This window comes from Oncorhynchus gorbuscha, linkage group LG09, assembly GCF_021184085.1.
Source record: "Oncorhynchus gorbuscha isolate QuinsamMale2020 ecotype Even-year linkage group LG09, OgorEven_v1.0, whole genome shotgun sequence".
Lineage (NCBI taxonomy): Eukaryota > Metazoa > Chordata > Actinopteri > Salmoniformes > Salmonidae > Oncorhynchus > Oncorhynchus gorbuscha.
The window spans coordinates 3,632,139-3,650,710 of NC_060181.1; the positions used below are offsets into that span (position 1 = coordinate 3,632,139).

Sequence of the window (18,572 nt, forward strand, 5' to 3'; positions counted from 1 at the left end):
GTCCCACTCTCTCTGTTTCTGTCCCACTCTCTCTGTTTCTGTCCCACTCTCACTGTTTCTGTCCCACTCTCTCTGTTTCTGTCCCACTCTCTCTGTTTCTGTCCCACTCTCACTGTTTCTGTCCCTGTTTCTGTCTCTCTCTGTTTCTGTCCCACTCTCTCTGTTTCTGTCCCACTCTCTCTGTTTCTGTCCCACTCTCTCTGTTTCTGTCCCACTCTCTCTGTTTCTGTCCCACTCTCACTGTTTCTGTCCCACTCTCTCTGTTTCTGTCCCACTCTCTCAGTTTCTGTCCCACTCTCACTGTTTCTGTCCCACTCTCTCAGTTTCTGTCCCACTCTCTCTGTTTCTGTCCCACTCTCTCAGTTTCTGTCCCACTCTCTCAGTTTCTGTCCCACTCTCTCAGTTTCTGTCCCACTCTCTCAGTTTCTGTCCCACTCTCTCAGTTTCTGTCCCACTCTCTCAGTTTCTGTCCCACTCTCTCAGTTTCTGTCCCACTCTCACTGTTTCTGTCCCACTCTCTCAGTTTCTGTCCCACTCTCTCAGTTTCTGTCCCACTCTCTCAGTTTCTGTCCCACTCTCACTGTTTCTGTCCCACTCTCTCTGTTTCTGTCCCACTCTCACTGTTTCTGTCCCACTCTCTCTGTTTCTGTCCCACTCTCACTGTTTCTGTCCCACTCTCTCTGTTTCTGTCCCACTCTCTCAGTTTCTGTCCCACTCTCACTGTTTCTGTCCCACTCTCTCAGTTTCTGTCCCACTCTCACTGTTTCTGTCCCACTCTCTCAGTTTCTGTCCCACTCTCTCAGTTTCTGTCCCACTCTCTCAGTTTCTGTCCCACTCTCTCAGTTTCTGTCCCACTCTCTCAGTTTCTGTCCCACTCTCTCAGTTTCTGTCCCACTCTCACTGTTTCTGTCCCACTCTCTCAGTTTCTGTCCCACTCTCTCAGTTTCTGTCCCACTCTCTCTGTTTCTGTCCCACTCTCTCAGTTTCTGTCCCACTCTCTCAGTTTCTGTCCCACTCTCTCAGTTTCTGTCCCACTCTCTCAGTTTCTGTCCCACTCTCTCAGTTTCTGTCCCACTCTCTCAGTTTCTGTCCCACTCTCTCAGTTGAGAACACCTTTATTTAACCAGGTAGGCTAGTTGAGAACACCTTTATTTAACCAGGTAGACTAGTTGAGAACACCTTTATTTAACCAGGTAGGCTAGTTGAGAAAAAGTTCTCATTTGCAACTGCGACCTGGCCAAGATAAAGCATAGCAGTGTGTACAGACAACACAGAGTTACACATGGAGTAAACAATTAACAAGTCAATAACACAGTAGAAAAAAAGGGGAGTCTATATACATTGTGTGCAAAAGGCATGAGGAGGTAGGCGAATAATTACAATTTAGCAGATTAACACTGGAGTGATAAATGATCAGATGGTCATGTACTGGTAGAGATACTGGTGTGCAAAATAGCAGAAAAGTAAATCAATATAAACAGTATGGGCATAAGCTAGGTAGATTGGATGGGCTATTTACAGATGGACTATGTACAGCTGCAGCGATCGGGTCGGGAACCAACCAAACGTTCGCAGGCAGCGAACGGTTGAAAAGCATGCACACAATCCTGTCTCTGAGCTCTACGGACAATTCCTTTAACCTCATGGTTTGGTTTTTGCTCTATCATGTACTGACAACTCTGGGACCTTATATAGACAGGTGTGTTATATAGACAGGTGTGTTATATAGACAGGTGTGTTATATAGACAGGTGTGTTATATAGACAGGTGTGTGCCCTTTCCAAATCATGTCCAATCATTTGAATTTATCACAGGTGGACTCCAATCAAGTTGTAGAAACATCTCAAGGATGATCAAAGGAAACAGGATGCACCTGAGCTCAATTTCAAGTATATATGCCATTTAGCAGACGCTTTTATCCATGGAAAAAGCGACTTACAGTCATGTGTGCATACATTCTACGTATGGGTGGTCCCGGGGATCGAACCCACTACCCTGGCGTTACAAGCGCCATGCTCTACCAACTGAGCTACAGAAGGACCACATCCAAGTCTCATAGCAAAGGATCTGAATACTTATGTAAATTAGGTAGTTATATTTTAAACTTTTTATGAATGTGCCAACATGGAAAAAGTCAAGAGGTCTGAGTACTTTCCGAATGCACTGTATGTAGTGAGAGAGAGAGAGAGATCAGTGTCTGCCGAGAGACGGAGAGAGAGAATAGTGTCTGTCATTGAGCCACTGAGTGGGTCCCTGAGGAAGCATTCTCCCCATTATCACACCTTAGTATTGTAGGAACAAGGTTATCATCGGGTCCTTGGGGAGGTTGACTTTACGACGTGTATGACAACTCAACAGTCTCGTGGGACAAAACAGCACAGCACAGCACACACAGAGAGAGAGAGAGAGAGAGAGAGAGAGAGAGAGAGAGAGAGAGAGAGAGAGAGAGAGAGAGAGAGAGAGAGAGAGAGACAGAGAGAGAGAGAGAGTATTTCACTTGTGTATATTAGCTACTCCACTTGCTTGGCAATGTTAACATTTGTTTCCCATGCCAATAAAGCCCCTTTAAAAGAGAGAGACAGCAAGTGTTATGAGAGAGAGAGAGAGAGAGAGAGAGAGAGAGAGAGAGAGAGAGAGAGAGAGACAGAGAGAGAGAGAGAGAGAGACAGAGAGAGAGAGAGAGAGAGAGAGAGAGACAGAGAGAGAGAGAGAGAGAGAGAGAGAGAGAGAGAGAGAGACAGAGAGAGAGAGAGAGAGAGAGAGAGAGAGAGAGAGAGAGAGAGAGAGAGAGAGAGAGAGAGAGAGAGAGAGAGAGAGAGAGAGAGAGAGAGAGCGTTGTAAGGTTTTTATGAGACAGTATAAGACGGGGTCAGGTGTGATGGATTGGTGCTCTTTGATCCACCTGCACAGTGAGATCTTCCATCCAAATGTTCCATGTACATCAATGAAATATTTATTTGCAGTTCAAATGCAGGGCACATGGGTACCAATGGGAAACTACATATATATATATATTATGTCAGGAATTATGACCTATGTTGATGGGGAAACAAATATTATGTTGATGAACTATGACAATATGTGTCTTCTGGAGAAAAATATATGTAGTGTTGTAAAAACGCCTTGAAGTGAAGGGGCTGATCTAGGATCAGGTCACCCCTGTCAAGGTAATCTTGTTAATTGATCTAGATTCAGGTCACTCCTGTCCAGGTAATCTTGTTAATTGATCTAGATTCAGGTCACTCCTGTCCAGGTAATCTTGTTAATTGATCTAGATTCAGGTCACTCCTGTCCAGGTAATCTTGTTAATTGATCTAGATTCAGGTCACTCCTGTCCAGGTAATCTTGTTAATTGATCTAGATTCAGGTCACTCCTGTCCAGGTAATCTTGTTAATTGATCTAGATTCAGGTCACCCCTGTCCAGGTAATCTTGTTAATTGATCTAGGATCAGGTAACCCCTGTCCAGGTAATATTCTTAATTGATCTAGATTCAGGTCACTCCTGTACAGGTAATCTTGTTAATTGATCTAGATTCAGGTCACTCCTGTCCAGGTAATCTTGTTAATTGATCTAGATTCAGGTCACTCCTGTCCAGGTAATCTTGTTAATTGATCTAGATTCAGGTCACTCCTGTCCAGGTAATCTTGTTAATTGATCTAGATTCAGGTCACTCCTGTCCAGGTAATCTTGTTAATTGATCTAGATTCAGGTCACTCCTGTCCAGGTAATCTTGTTAATTGATCTAGATTCAGGTCACTCCTGTCCAGGTAATCTTGTTAATTGATCTAGATTCAGGTCACCCCTGTCCAGGTAATCTTGTTAATTGATCTAGGATCAGGTAACCCCTGTCCAGGTAATATTCTTAATTGATCTAGATTCAGGTCACTCCTGTACAGGTAATCTTGTTAATTGATCTAGATTCAGGTCACTCCTGTCCAGGTAATCTTGTTAATTGATCTAGATTCAGGTCACTCCTGTCCAGGTAATCTTGTTAATTGATCTAGATTCAGGTCACTCCTGTCCAGGTAATCTTGTTAATTGATCTAGATTCAGGTCACTCCTGTCCAGGTAATCTTGTTAATTGATCTTGTTAATCAGGAAAAGTCCTCTTACCTTCACAGGAGGGTGGAGGTCCCTGAAACTCCAGGTGAGTCCCCAGACGACAGGTCAGAATGTTGTTCCCACTCAACTGGTACCCTGGCAGACACCTGTAACGCACTATGTCACCTGGAGAAGGGAGGGAGGGAGGGAGGGAGGAGGGGAGGAGGGAGGGGGAGGAGGGGAGGAGGGAGGGGGGGTGAGGGGGTAGGATAGGGGGTGATAGAGAGAGTAAGTACTGTGCATTTTTCTTCATTATTTCATCCACACAAACTGAAAAGGAGAAACATCCCAAATCCATCATGTGAAACCATCTTGTATCTGTCTCTCTCAATGTCTACATAGGGCTCTAGTCTAAAGTAGTGTACTATATAGGGAATAGGGTGCCATAGGGCTCTGGTCTAAAGTAGTGCACTATATATAGGGAATAGGGTTCCATAGGTCTCTGGTCTAAAGTAGTGTACTATATAGGGAATAGGGTTTCATAGGTCTCTGGTCTAAAGTAGTGTACTATATAGGGAATAGGGTTTCATTTGGGATGCATCCTAAATGTGATCTATCATTTCAAATGCAACATAATCTCCTCGTGCTCTGTTTGGGTCAACATGATTAATTTCCTGTTCACCCATGGCCCTCTGGGTACTGTAGTTTGGCAGTGAATCAGCCATGGCTCAATTGAATGTGTAGTCCTTGCTATGGAGGAGCCGCTTCTCCTCAACGCTGTGTGTGTGTGTGTGTGTGTGTGTGTGTGTGTGTGTGTGTGTGTGTGTGTGTGTGTGTGTGTGTGTGTGTGTGTGTGTGTGTGTGTGTGTGTGTGTGTGTGTGTGTGTGTGTGTGTGTGTGTGTGTGTGTGTGTGTGTGTGTGTGTGTGTATGCATGTTGACTTACCAATTTTAAATTCCTTGCTGGCCATTAAGATGTCAGCATTGGGTATAATAGGGGGAGGCAGGCAGAACTGGAGTGTGTATGCTAGAGAGATAGAGAGAGAGAAAGAACAAACACTATTGTAAATACAACCCATATTTATGATAATTTAAATTCCCTTTGGGACTTAATTACAACACTTACTATGACATTTGAAATGTCTTAATTTTGTGAGTGAAATGTTTTTTTTTGTTGTATTTTATCCTGACCAACTTGCCCTCGAAATAAACCTGTTTCTGTTCCTGCTGTTTTCAATCAAGATCTCAGTGATCCAAATACTACCTCATTGCATCAAGGAACCCACCAGGTACAACCCTAAATCTGTAAACACAGGCACCTTGCCCTCCATATACACCTCTGCAGTCTTCAACCAGGATCTCAGCGATCACTGCCTCATTGCCTGTATCCGCCACGGAGCCGCAGTCAAACGACCACCCCTCATCACTCTCAAAAGTTCCCTAAAACACATCAGTGAGCAGGCCTTTCTAATCGCCCTGGCCCGGGAATCCTGGAAGTATATTGACCTCATCCCGTCAGTAGAGGATGCCTGGTCGCTCTTTAAAAGTAATTTCCTCAACATCTTAAATATGCATTCTCCTTTCAAAAAATGTAGAACTAAGAACAGATATAGCCCTTGGTTCACTCCAGACCTGACTGCCCTCGACCAGCACAAAAACATCCTGTGGTGTTCTGTATTAGCATCGAATAGCCCCCGCGATATGCAACTGTTCAGGGAAGTCAGGAACCAAAACACACAGTCAGTCAGGAAAGCAAAGGCCAGCTTTTTCAAACTTTTTTTGTAAAGTCCATGGAGAATAAGAGCACCTCCTCCAAGCTGCCAACTGCACTGAGGCTAGGTAACACTGTCACCACCGATAAATCCACGATAATTGAGAATTTCAATGAGCATTTATCTATGGCTTTCCTCCTGGCTATCCCAACCCCGGCCAACAGCTCTGCACCCCCCGCAGCAACTTGCCCAAGCCTCCCCAGCTTTCCCTTCACCCAAATCCAGATAGCAGATGTTCTGAAATAGTTGCAAAACCTGGACCCGTACAAATCAGCTGGGCTAGACAGTCTGGACCCTCTCTTTGTAAAATGATCCTCAACCCCTATTACCAGCCTGTTCAATCTCTCTTTCGTATTGTCCGAGACCCCTAAAGATTGTAAAGCTGCCGCGGTCATCCCCCTCTACAAAGGGGGTGACACTCTAGACCCAAACTGTTACAGACCTATATCCAACCTGCCCTGCCTGTCTAAAGTCTTCGAAAGCCATGTTAATAAACAGATCACTGACCATTTTGAATCGCAATGAAACTTTTCCGCTATGCAATCTGGTTTCCGAGCTGGTCACGGGTGCACCTTAGCCATGCTCAAGGTACTAAACAATATCATACCTGCCATCAATAAAAGACAATACTGTGCAGCCGTCTTCATCGACATGGCCAAGACTTTCGACTCTGTCAATACCCATATTGTTATCGGCAGACTCAACAGCCTTGGTTTCTCAAATGACTGCCTCACCTGGTTCACCAATTACTTCTCAGACAGAGGTCTGTGTGTCAAATTGGAGGGTCTGTTGTCCGGACCTCTATGGGTAGTCTCTATGGGGGTACCACAGGGTTCAATTCTCGGGCCGACTCTTTCCTCTGTATATATCAATGATGTTGCTCTTGCTGCTGGTGAGTCTCTGATCCACCTCTACGCAGACGACACCATTCTGTATACTTCCGGCCCTTCTTTGTTAAATGAACCTCCAAACGAGCTTCTATGCCATACAACACTCTTTCCGTGGCCTCCAACTGCTCTTAAACGCTAGTAAAACCAAATGCATGCTTTTCAACCTGTTCACTGCTCGCACCTGCCCTCCCGACTTGCATCACTACTCTGGGCAGTTCTGACTTAGAATATGTGGACAACTACAAGTACTTAGGTGTCTGGCTAGAATTTAAACTCTCCTTCCAGATATTAAACATCCCCAATCCTAAAATTAAATCTAGAATCGGCTTCCTATTTCACAACAAAGCCTCCTTCACTCATGCTGCCAAACATACCCTCGTAAAACTGACCGTCCTACCAATCCTTGACTTCGGCAATGTCATTTACAAAATAGCTTCCAATACTCTACTCAGCAAACTAGATATAGTCTATCACAGTGCCGTCCGTTTTGTCACCAAAGCCGCATATACTACCCACCACTGCAACCTGTATGCTCTAGTTGGCTGGCCCTCGCTACATATTCATCTCCAAACCCACTGGCTCCAGTTCATCTATAAGTCTATGCTAGGTAAAGCTCCGCCTTATCTCAGCTCACTGGTCACGATAACAACACCAACCCGTAGCACGCTCTCCAGCAATCCAGCACCCCCTTTGGCCGCCTTTCCTTCCAGTTCTCTGCTGCCAATGACTGGAACAAATTGCAAAAATCGCTGAAGCTGGAGACTTATATTTCCATCACTACCTACCTCATAGCTCCAGTTTCAACTGACCTGAGCCCATGCCTCAGGACTACCTGACATGATGACTCCTTGCTGTCCCCAGTCCACCTGGCCGTGCTGCTGCTCCAGTTTCAACTGTTCTGCCTTATTATTATTCAGCAGCCGGGTGGAGGACTGGCCACCCCTCATAGCCACCCCTCATAGCCTGGTTCCTCTCTAGGTTTCTTCCTAGGTTTTGGCCTTTCTAGGGAGTTTTTCCTAGCCACCGTGCTTCTACACCTGCATTGCTTGCTGTTTGGGGTTTTAGGCTGGGTTTCTGTACAGCACTTTGAGATATCAGCTGATGTACGAAGGGCTATATAAATACATTTGATTTGATTTGATTTGATAGCCCATCTGTAAATCGCCCACCCAATCTACCTACCTCATAGCCCATATTGTTTTTATTTACTTTCTGCTCTTTTGCACACCAATATTTCTACTTGCACATCATCACCTGCTCATCATTCCAGTGTTAATCTGCTAAATTGTAATTATTTCGCTACTACGGCCTATTTATTGCCTTACCTCCTCACGCCATTTGCACACACTGTTTATAGACTTTCTTTTTGTTCTACTGTATTATTGACTGTATGTTTGTTTACTCCATGTGTAACTCTGTGTTGTTTTATGTGGCAAACTGCTTTGCTTCATCTTGGCCAGGTCACAGTTGTAAATAAGAACTTGTTCTCAACTGGCCTACCTGGTTAAATAAAGGTGTTCTCAGCTAGCCTACCTGGTTAAATAAAGGTGTTCTCAACTACCCTACCTGGTTAAATAAAGGTGTTCTCAACTGACCCTACCTGGTTAAATAAAGGTGTTCTCAACTGGCCTACCTGGTTAAATAAAGGTGTTCTCAACTAGCCTACCTGGTTAAATAAAGGTGTTCTCAGCTAGCCTACCTGGTTAAATAAAGGTGTTCTCAACTAGCCTACCTGGTTAAATAAAGGTGTTCTCAACTGACCTACCTGGTTAAATAAAGGTGTTCTCAACTGGCCTACCTGGTTAAATAAAGGTGTTCTCAACTGGCCTACCTGGTTAAATAAAGGTGTTCTCAACTGACCTACCTGGTTAAATAAAGGTGTTCTCAACTGGCCTACCTGGTTAAATAAAGGTGTTCTCAACTGACCTACCTGGTTAAATAAAGGTGTTCTCAACTGGCCTACCTGGTTAAATAAAGGTGTTCTCAACTGGCCTACCTGGTTAAATAAAGGTGTTCTCAGCTAGCCTACCTGGTTAAATAAAGGTGTTCTCAAATGACCTACCTGGTAAAATAAAGGTGATCTCAACTGACCTACCTGGTTAAATAAAGGTGTTCTCAACTGACCTACCTGGTTAAATAAAGGTGTTCTCAACTGACCTACCTGGTTAAATAAAGGTGTTCTCAACTGACCTACCTGGTTAAATAAAGGTTAAATAAAATAAATAAAGAATAAGCTACTTCACTTGCTTTGAAACTTGTTAACAAATGTTTCACATGCCAATAAAGCCCTTCAAATCAAAGAGAAATGAGTGACAGAGAGTGAGAGAGATACTCTACATACCTTGATAGTTGATTCGGAACAATCCACCTTTCTCAGTGTTGCTACGGAAACGAACTAGGATCTGATTGGACGTGCTGCTTGCGGGTTCGTTGGGCTCACCATCCGTAAACACACCTAGCTTCCTGGCTGTCTCCTGGGGGCCGTCCCTGAAGGGTGACAGGTGAGGGGTCAGAGTTTAAAAGGGGTCGTTGGTGGCGTGGTATATCAGACGACCAGATTCCTCGTCAGCCATTCAGCTCTGATACCTTTAGCTGTCAATGTGTGTGTGTGTGTGTGTGTGTGTGTGTGTGTGTGTGTGTGTGTGTGTGTGTGTGTGTGTGTGTGTGTGTGTGTGTGTGTGTGTGTGTGTGTGTGTGTGTGTGTGTGTGTGTGTGTGTGTCCATCCAAGATTACACCAGGCGAAAGATAGCTAATTCACAGGGTTAGTCCCAAATAGCACCCTATCCCCTACATAGTGCACTACTACCCTATGGGCCCTGGTCTAAAGTAGTGCACCATGTGAGGGTGCCATTTTGGGACGTATCACAGTGCTATAGCCAATCAAGTCTACCGCCGTCACAAACCCAATCAGTCGCTCAGCGGCAGATACTGGCACAGTAACTGGTTGAGATGTGACGGTTGGTCCACCGATTTGGTTACTTTTGAGAACTTGGTCAAGAAAAATGGTTGATTTTTCACCTAATTGTAACACTCTGCTATAAAGAGCACATGTTCAACTGAATTTAAAAAACATGTTTTACAATCAAAGTAAAATAAAAAATACTATTATCACTAGGGGAGACCATAACAGAGTTGACAATCACATCTTAAGTCAGTAACATGGTAACATGGTAACAGGGTAACAGGGTAACATGGTAGCAGGGTAACATGGTAACATGGTAACATGGTAACATGGTAACAGGGTAACAGGGTAACATGGTAACATGGCAGGGTAACAGGGTAACATGGTTAACATGGTTGGGTAACATGGTAACATGGTTGCAGGGTAACATGGTAGCAGGTTAACATGGTAACATGTTAGCAGGGTAACAGGGTAACATGGTAACATGGTAACAGGGTAACATGGTAACATGGTAACATGGTAACATGGTAACATGGTAACATGGTAACATGGTTAGCATGGTTGCAGGTTAACATGGTAGCAGGTTAACATGGTAACATGTTTGCAGGGTAACATGGTAGCAGGGTAACATGGTAACATGGTTGCATGGTAACATGGTAGCATGGTAACATGGTAACATGGTAACATGGTTGCAGGGTAACATGGTAGCAGGGTAACATGGTAACATGGCAACATGGTAGCAGGGTAGCATGGTAGCAGGTTAACATGGTAGCAGGGTAACAGGGTAACAGTGTAACATGGTAGCAGGGTAACAGGGTAACATGGTAGCATGGTAACATGGTAACATGGTAACATGGTAGCAGGGTAACATGGTAGCAGGGTAACAGGGTAACATGGTAGCAGGGTAGCATGGTAACATGGTAACATGGTAACATGGTAGCAGGGTAACAGGGTAACATGGTAACATGGTAGAAGGGTAACATGGTAACAGGGTAACAGGGTAACATGGTAACATGGTAACAGGGTAACATGGTAACATGGTAACAGGGTAACATGGTAACAGGGTAGCAGGGTGACATCGTAACAGGGTAACATGATAGCAGGGTAACAGGGATGTGATGCTCGACCCACTCAGTTTTTCCACCACAAGACACTAGATTTGTTTTGAATTGAGTTTTTATTTATTCAAATATAACAGTTTCACCATGTTGAAACCAGAGTCCGGGCACTTAAAAGGATTGTCCTTCAATGAGGGACAAACGGATATGAAAGATTCATAATAAATATTATAATACAGCATCAGCTTCAGACTTTGTCAAAGCAACAATGATGGATGGGTTAAATTGTCCTCATAATACACCCGTGTGCTCCGGGTCAAACTGGCCTTGACTAAACCCCCAATGAGCACATGTGTGACAGTATGCATGTGCACAGCCTTTGCAGATATATATCACACATTATGTGTTTTGGAGTCCTTCTTTGGTGGGCAGATCTGACACCTCTTCCTCTTACTTGCCCCAGCTGGGGCAGTGGCTGGGGCAGTGGCTGGGGCAGTGGCTGGGGCAGTGGCTGGGGCAGTGGCTGGGGCAGTGGCTGGGGCAGTGGCTGGGGCAGTGGCTAGGGCAGTGGCTGGGGCAGTGGCTGGGGCAGTGGCTGGGGCAGTGGCTGGGGCAGTGGCTGGGGCAGTGGCTAGGGCAGTGGCTGGGGCTGGGGCAGTGGCTGGGGCAGTGGCTGGGGCAGTGGCTGGGGCAGTGGCTGGGGCAGTGGCTGGGGCAGTGGCTGGGGCAGTGGCTGGGGCAGTGGCTGGGGCAGTGGCTAGGGCAGTGGCTGGGGCAGTGGCTAGGGCAGTGGCTGGGGCAGTGGCTGGGGCAGTGGCTGGGGCAGTGGCTGGGGCCATTGGCTGGGGCTGGGGCAGTGGCTGGGGCAGTGGCTGGGGCAGTGGCTGGGGCAGTGGCTAGTGGCGCCTCAGGTTGATGATGAGATCTAGCCCTCTGAACAGCTTTCACAACTGCTGCAGATGCATCTGTGCGGGGGAGACGCTCCCTTCTTTCTATGAATGGAGTTACAAGTGCCTTTCCCAGCAGCTCCAGGAACACCCTCCTCTTGTTGGGCTTACAAGGCATGCAGCTAGGGCTGGTCTCTCTCCATATCACAAAGGCATTGTAGGAGGAAACATCAATGATGTTGTGGAAGGAAGATGACCAGGGGCCAGCGGACAGTCATCATTCTGCAGCTGTACGTTCCAATCACCTTATCTAGGTTGTCCACACCTCCTTCGTTGCAGTTGTAGTCTAGGATCATTGCTGGCTTCCTGTCCTGGCGATGGCTAATTTCAGCCTCTGTGTGCAGTATGAAGTAACACATTCTTGTTTTTCTTTGGGAGGAAGGAAACTAGAGTGGTGGTGAAGGCAAACTTTGATGAGAAGACCTCTCTTTCCTTTGACGCAAGCAGTGCAGGTGGGAGCTCAGACTTGTTCTTTCGAACTGTGCCCACCATGGTGATGTTCAGGAGCTGCCGTCCAAGTTCATAAGAAGTGAAGTCACGTGACCTCAAGTCCCTCCTTCACCTCAAGCACAACCCGTATCCCCTGGTTCTTCTCTCCGGGCCTCCATTGGTCGGCTTCCCGGTGTAGACTTGCATCTTCCAAGCGTAGCTGGATTTGGCGTCACAGACCACCCATGACTTGATCCCATATTTTGCTGGCCTGCTGGGCATATACTGCCGGAAAGGACAACGACCTTTTGGCAAGAAGAGATTAGCATCATCGGTGATTATTAGTATCGGTTTCACACAGAAACAGTCACAGAAGTCAGTGGTGAAAATCACTTTTATTATATATATATATAACCAGTGGCTCATCCATTGTCACGTTAGGCCCTGGATTGTAGAAGTATAGCAGCCGTTATACCCTCACTTGTCCCAGACATCTCTTTTGGCTGCCAGTTTGCCTGTCGCATGTCTTGCAGGCCTTCTCACGGTCATCAAATCGTAGCAGTCTTGAGTAAGTGTGAAAGAGTTTAAGTGGCATGGTGCCACGGAAAATCGCCCTTCCACTCTCGACATCCCATAGACTAGCTGTAGCCTTGCCTCGGGACCTGTATACACCTGCTGAGATTAGCAGCCCTAAGGAAGGCATGGAGGACAGTCTCATCCCTTTCCAGCTGTTTCCAGATTTTCGAAAACCCCTCCAGATTTGTCATGTACAGGATGATTTTTTCTATTGCCGGTGTGATGAACAGGTAGAATGTTGAGGTCATGTCATGGGCATGGGAAACGGTATACGTTGTGGGTCCTGGGGTCATCTCCGTGACCTTATGTTCTGCCATCCTTCCCTGGTAGTGATATGCCACCGAGGACCATTTGATTTGGCCATTTTTGACAGGAGAGCTTTCAGGTTGAGGGATTTCCTCCCCATCTTTATCTGAGGATAACCTCTCATGCTCTGGGCTGTATTCCTCCCCATCTTTATCTGAGGATGACCTCTCATGCTCTGGGCTGTATTCCTCCCCATCTTTATCTGAGGATGACCTCTCATGCTCTGGGCTGTATTCCTCCCCATCTTTATCTGAGGATGACCTCTCATGCTCTGGGCTGTATTCCTCCCCATCTTTATCTGATGATGACCTCTCATGCTCTGGGCTGTATTCCTCCCCATCTTTATCTGAGGATAACCTCTCATGCTCTGGGCTGTATTCCTCCCCATCTTTATCTGAGGATGACCTCTCATGCTCTGGGCTGTATTCCTCCCCATCTTTATCTGAGGATGACCTCTCATGCTCTGGGCTGTATTCCTCCCCATCTTTATCTGAGGATGACCTCTCATGCTCTGGGCTGTATTCCTCCCCATCTTTATCTGAGGATGACCTCTCATGCTCTGGGCTGTATTCCTCCCCATCTTTATCTGAGGATGACCTCTCATGCTCTGGGCTGTATTCCTCCCCATCTTTATCTGAGGATGACCTCTCATGCTCTGGGCTGTATTCCTCCCCATCTTTATCTTCTGACACATCCTCCACTTCCTCTTCTGAGGATGACCTCTTATGTTCTGGGCTGTATTCCTCCCCATCTTTATCTGAGGATGACCTCTCATGCTCTGGGCTGTATTCCTCCCCATCTTTATCTGAGGATGACCTCTCATGCTCTGGGCTGTATTCCTCCCCATCTTTATCTGAGGATGACCTCTCATGCTCTGGGCTGTAATTCCTCCCCATCTTTATCTTCTGACACATCCTCCACTTCCTCTTCTGAGGATGACCTCTCATGCTCTGGGCTGTATTCCTCCCCATCTTTATCTTCTGACACATCCTCCACTTCCTCTTCTGAGGATAACCTCTCATGCTCTGGGCTGTATTCCTCCCCATCTTTATCTGAGGATGACCTCTCATGCTCTGGGCTGTATTCCTCCCCATCTTTATCTGAGGATTTCATGCTCTGGGCTGTAATTCCTCCCCATCTTTATCTTCTGACACATCCTCCACTTCCTCTTCTGAGGATAACCTCTCATGCTCTGGGCTGTATTCCTCCCCATCTTTATCTGAGGATGACCTCTCATGCTCTGGGCTGTATTCCTCCCCATCTTTATCTGAGGATGACCTCTCATGCTCTGGGCTGTATTCCTCCCCATCTTTATCTGAGGATGACCTCTCATGCTCTGGGCTGTATTCCTCCCCATCTTTATCTGAGGATGACCTCTCATGCTCTGGGCTGTATTCCTCCCCATCTTTATCTGAGGATGACCTCTCATGCTCTGGGCTGTATTCCTCCCCATCTTTATCTGAGGATGACCTCTCATGCTCTGGGCTGTATTCCTCCCCATCTTTATCTGAGGATGACCTCTCATGCTCTGGGCTGTATTCCTCCCCATCTTTATCTGAGGATGACCTCTCATGCTCTGGGCTGTATTCCTCCCCATCTTTATCTGAGGATGACCTCTCATGCTCTGGGCTGTATTCCTCCCCATCTTTATCTTCTGACACATCCTCCACTTCCTCTTCTGAGGATGACCTCTCATGCTCTGGGCTGTAATTCCTCCCCATCTTTATCTGAGGATGACCTCTCATGCTCTGGGCTGTATTCCTCCCCATCTTTATCTGAGGATGACCTCTCATGCTCTGGGCTGTATTCCTCCCCATCTTTATCTGAGGATGACCTCTCATGCTCTGGGCTGTATTCCTCCCCATCTTTATCTGAGGATGACCTCTCATGCTCTGGGCTGTATTCCTCCCCATCTTTATCTGAGGATGACCTCTCATGCTCTGGGCTGTATTCCTCCCCATCTTTATCTGAGGATGACCTCTCATGCTCTGGGCTGTATTCCTCCCCATCTTTATCTGAGGATGACCTCTCATGCTCTGGGCTGTATTCCTCCCCATCTTTATCTGAGGATGACCTCTCATGCTCTGGGCTGTATTCCTCCCCATCTTTATCTGAGGATGACCTCTCATGCTCTGGGCTGTATTCCTCCCCATCTTTATCTTCTGACACATCCTCCACTTCCTGTTCTGAGGATGACCTCTCATGCTCTGGGCTGTATTCCTCCCCATCTTTATCTTCTGAAACATCCTCCACTTCCTCTTCTGAGGATGACCTCTCATGCTCTGGGCTGTATTCCTCCCCATCTTTATCTTCTGAAACATCCTCCACTTCCTCTTCTGAGGATGACCTCTCATGCTCTGGGCTGTATTCCTCCCCATCTTTATCTGAGGATGACCTCTCATGCTCTGGGCTGTATTCCTCCCCATCTTTATCTGAGGATGACCTCTTATGCTCTGGGCTGTATTCCTCCCCATCTTTATCTGAGGATGACCTCTCATGCTCTGGGCTGTATTCCTCCCCATCTTTATCTGAGGATGACCTCTCATGCTCTGGGCTGTATTCCTCCCCATCTTTATCTGAGGATGACCTCTCATGCTCTGGGCTGTATTCCTCCCCATCTTTATCTGAGGATGACCTCTCATGCTCTGGGCTGTATTCCTCCCCATCTTTATCTTCTGAAACATCCTCCACTTCCTCTTCTGAGGATGACCTCTCATGCTCTGGGCTGTATTCCTCCCCATCTTTATCTTCTGACACATCCTCCACTTCCTCTTCAGAATCAGAGTAGTCTTGCTGGACATGTGAAAAAATCTGTTCTGGAACCTGTTCAGCAGCGAAACGCACAATCATGTCTTCATCACCTTGGACAAGACCACAATCATGTCTTCATCACCTTGGACAAGAGCACAATCATGTCTTCATCACCTTGGACAAGACCACAATCATGTCTTCATCACCTTGGACAAGACCACAATCATGTCTTCATCACCTTGGACAAGAGCACAATCATGTCTTCATCAGCTTGGACAAGAGCACATGTCTGGACATGCCCGGATACGTACCCATGACAATATTAGTATCTGTTGTTTTTCGTATGTGTTTCGATACGTGAATAAAGGAAACATTTCACTTTTGTAATATTAGGGTCAGTCTAGGACAAGTCATCAAATTTCAAGTTGCATAATATCATGGAGGTGATTGTTTTCACTGCTGTGGTGTCGGGTCAAAAATGACCCGAGGACAGCGAGAGGGTTAAGTGGGATGAAATATTTCTAGAAGTCACAGAGGGGACATGGAGGGAAGTCACAGAGGAGACATGGAGGGAAGTCACAGAGGGACATGGAGGGAAGTCACAGAGGAGACATGGAGGGAAGTCACAGAGGGGACATGGAGGGGAGGGAAGTCACAGAGGAGACATGGAGGGAAGTCACAGAGGAGACATGGAGGGAAGTCACAGAGGAGACATGGAGGGAAGGGAAGTCACAGAGGAGACATGGAGGGAAGTCACAGAGGAGACATGGAGGGACACTGGCAACATCACGCAGGTTAAATCCTATCCCTAGCCTGCATTCTGATTATATGAGAGAGAGAGAGAGAGAGAGAGAGAGAGAGAGAGAGAGAGAGAGAGAGAGAGAGAGAGAGAGAGAGAGAGAGAGAGAGAAAAGGGCATCTAGTATCTTGTCCAGTTGTGACTGACAAACGCAGGGTTCTATGGACAAAGACATACATGATCCACTTTCCTTACAATATCCTTTGAGAAAGGCAGGATATATTGTGTAGGCCTTGATCCAATTCAAGAGACAGACTCACAAGTAGCACATTTTCACAATAACACAATTCAGCACAAGGGCAACAACAACGTCAACAATAAACAAATGAACTGTATGTTATGTAACTTGTTTATACCTCAAAGACAACAAAGTCAAGCTGCCCTCCAAGGTTAAACCAGGAGAAATCAGTCTCAGTAGGCAGCATCCCAAAGTCCACACTATTCCCTATATAGTGCACTACTGTTGATCAGACCATATCAAATCAAATCAAATCGTATTGGTCACATACACATGGTTAGCAGATGTTATTGCGATTGCAGGTAAATTATTTTGCTTCTAGTTCCGACAGTAATGTCTAACATGCAATCTAACAAATTCACAACCACTATTATACACACAAGTGTAAAGGGGTGGAATAAGAATATGTACATATAAATATATGGATGGATTGATGGCCGTGCGGCATAGGCAAGATGCAGTAGATGGTATAGAATACAGTATATACATATGAGATGAATAATGCAGGGTATGTAAACAAAGTGGCATAATTTAAAGTGGCTAGTGATACATGTATTACATAAAGAGGCAGTAGATGATATAGAGTACAGTAGTTTTAGATGCACTATTGTTAAGTGACTGTCCCACTGGATGTCATAAGGTGAATGCACCAATTTGTAAGTCGCTCTGGATAAGAGCGTCTGCTAAATGACTTAAATGTAAATGTAAATATACATATGAGATGAGTAATGTAGGGTATGTAAACATTATATAAAGTGGCATAGTTAAAGTGGCTAGTGATACATGTATTACATAAAGAGGCAGTAGATGATATAGAGTACAGTATATACATATGAGATGAGTAATGTAGGGTATGTAGACATTATATTATATTATTATTATATTATATTATTATATTATTATATTATATATTATTAAAGCGAAATGTTCATTAAATCTATTTATTAAATGTATTAATGTGGCCAGAGATTTGAGTCTGTATGTTGGCAGCAGCCACTCAATGTTAGTGGTGGCTGTTTACCAGTCTGATGGCCTTGAGATAGAAGCTGTTTTTCAGTCTCTCGGTTCCAGCTTTGTTGTTGTTATGATTACACCATGAGTTGTTAATCATAAGGCATACACCCCCACCCCTCTTCTTACCAGGGAGATCTTTATTTTCTGTCGGCGTGATGCATGAAGAAACCAGGTGGCTGTACCGACTCCGATAACATATCCTGAGTGAGGCATGTTTCCGTGAAACAGGGAAAATTACAATCTCTGAAATCTCTCTGGAAGGCAACTCGTGCCCTAATTTCATCCACCTTGTTGTCTAGAGATTGGACATTGGACATTGGCGAGTAATATGCTCGGGTGGATGGTGTGCTCGTCTTCTGAGTCTGACAAGTAGGCCGCTCCGTCTGCCCCTCCTGCAGCATCTCCGTTGTTTTGGGTTGAGATCTGAACAAAGGATCCGCTTCTGGAAAGCCGTATTCCTGGTCGTGATGTTGGTAATTTAATTTTACCTTTATTTAACCAGGCAAGTCAGTTAAGAACATATTCTTATTTTCAATGATGGCCTGGGAACAGTGGGTTAACTGCCTGTTCAGGGGCAGAACAACAGATTTGTACCTTGTCAGCTCGGGGGTTTGAACTCGCAACCTTCCGGTTACTAGTCCAACGCTCTAACCACTAGGCTACGCTGCCGCCCCATAATGTTGGTAAATGTAAATTATTAAACTACTGGTAATGTCCAGTAGTTCTTCTCGGCTGTACACTTTTTCCTGGCTAACAATATAAGAAATAATAAATGGAAAAAAAAATGACTGAATAGTTTCTTAAGGACCTGAAACAAGGCGACCATCTCTGTCGGCACAATTATGTA

The 18,572-nt window shown here is 45.6% G+C and overlaps 1 protein-coding gene across 1 annotated transcript in view; it reads right to left on the reverse strand.

Annotated features, from left to right (window-relative positions):
• LOC124042645 (CUB and sushi domain-containing protein 1-like) overlaps positions 1 to 18,572 on the reverse strand; it is an 842,040-nt gene that overhangs the window by 182,504 nt on the left and 640,964 nt on the right. Inside the window, 3 exon segments of the mRNA XM_046360721.1 lie at positions 4,116 to 4,229; positions 4,989 to 5,069; positions 9,046 to 9,191. Of these exon segments, the coding sequence (XP_046216677.1) occupies positions 4,116 to 4,229; positions 4,989 to 5,069; positions 9,046 to 9,191 (341 nt within the window).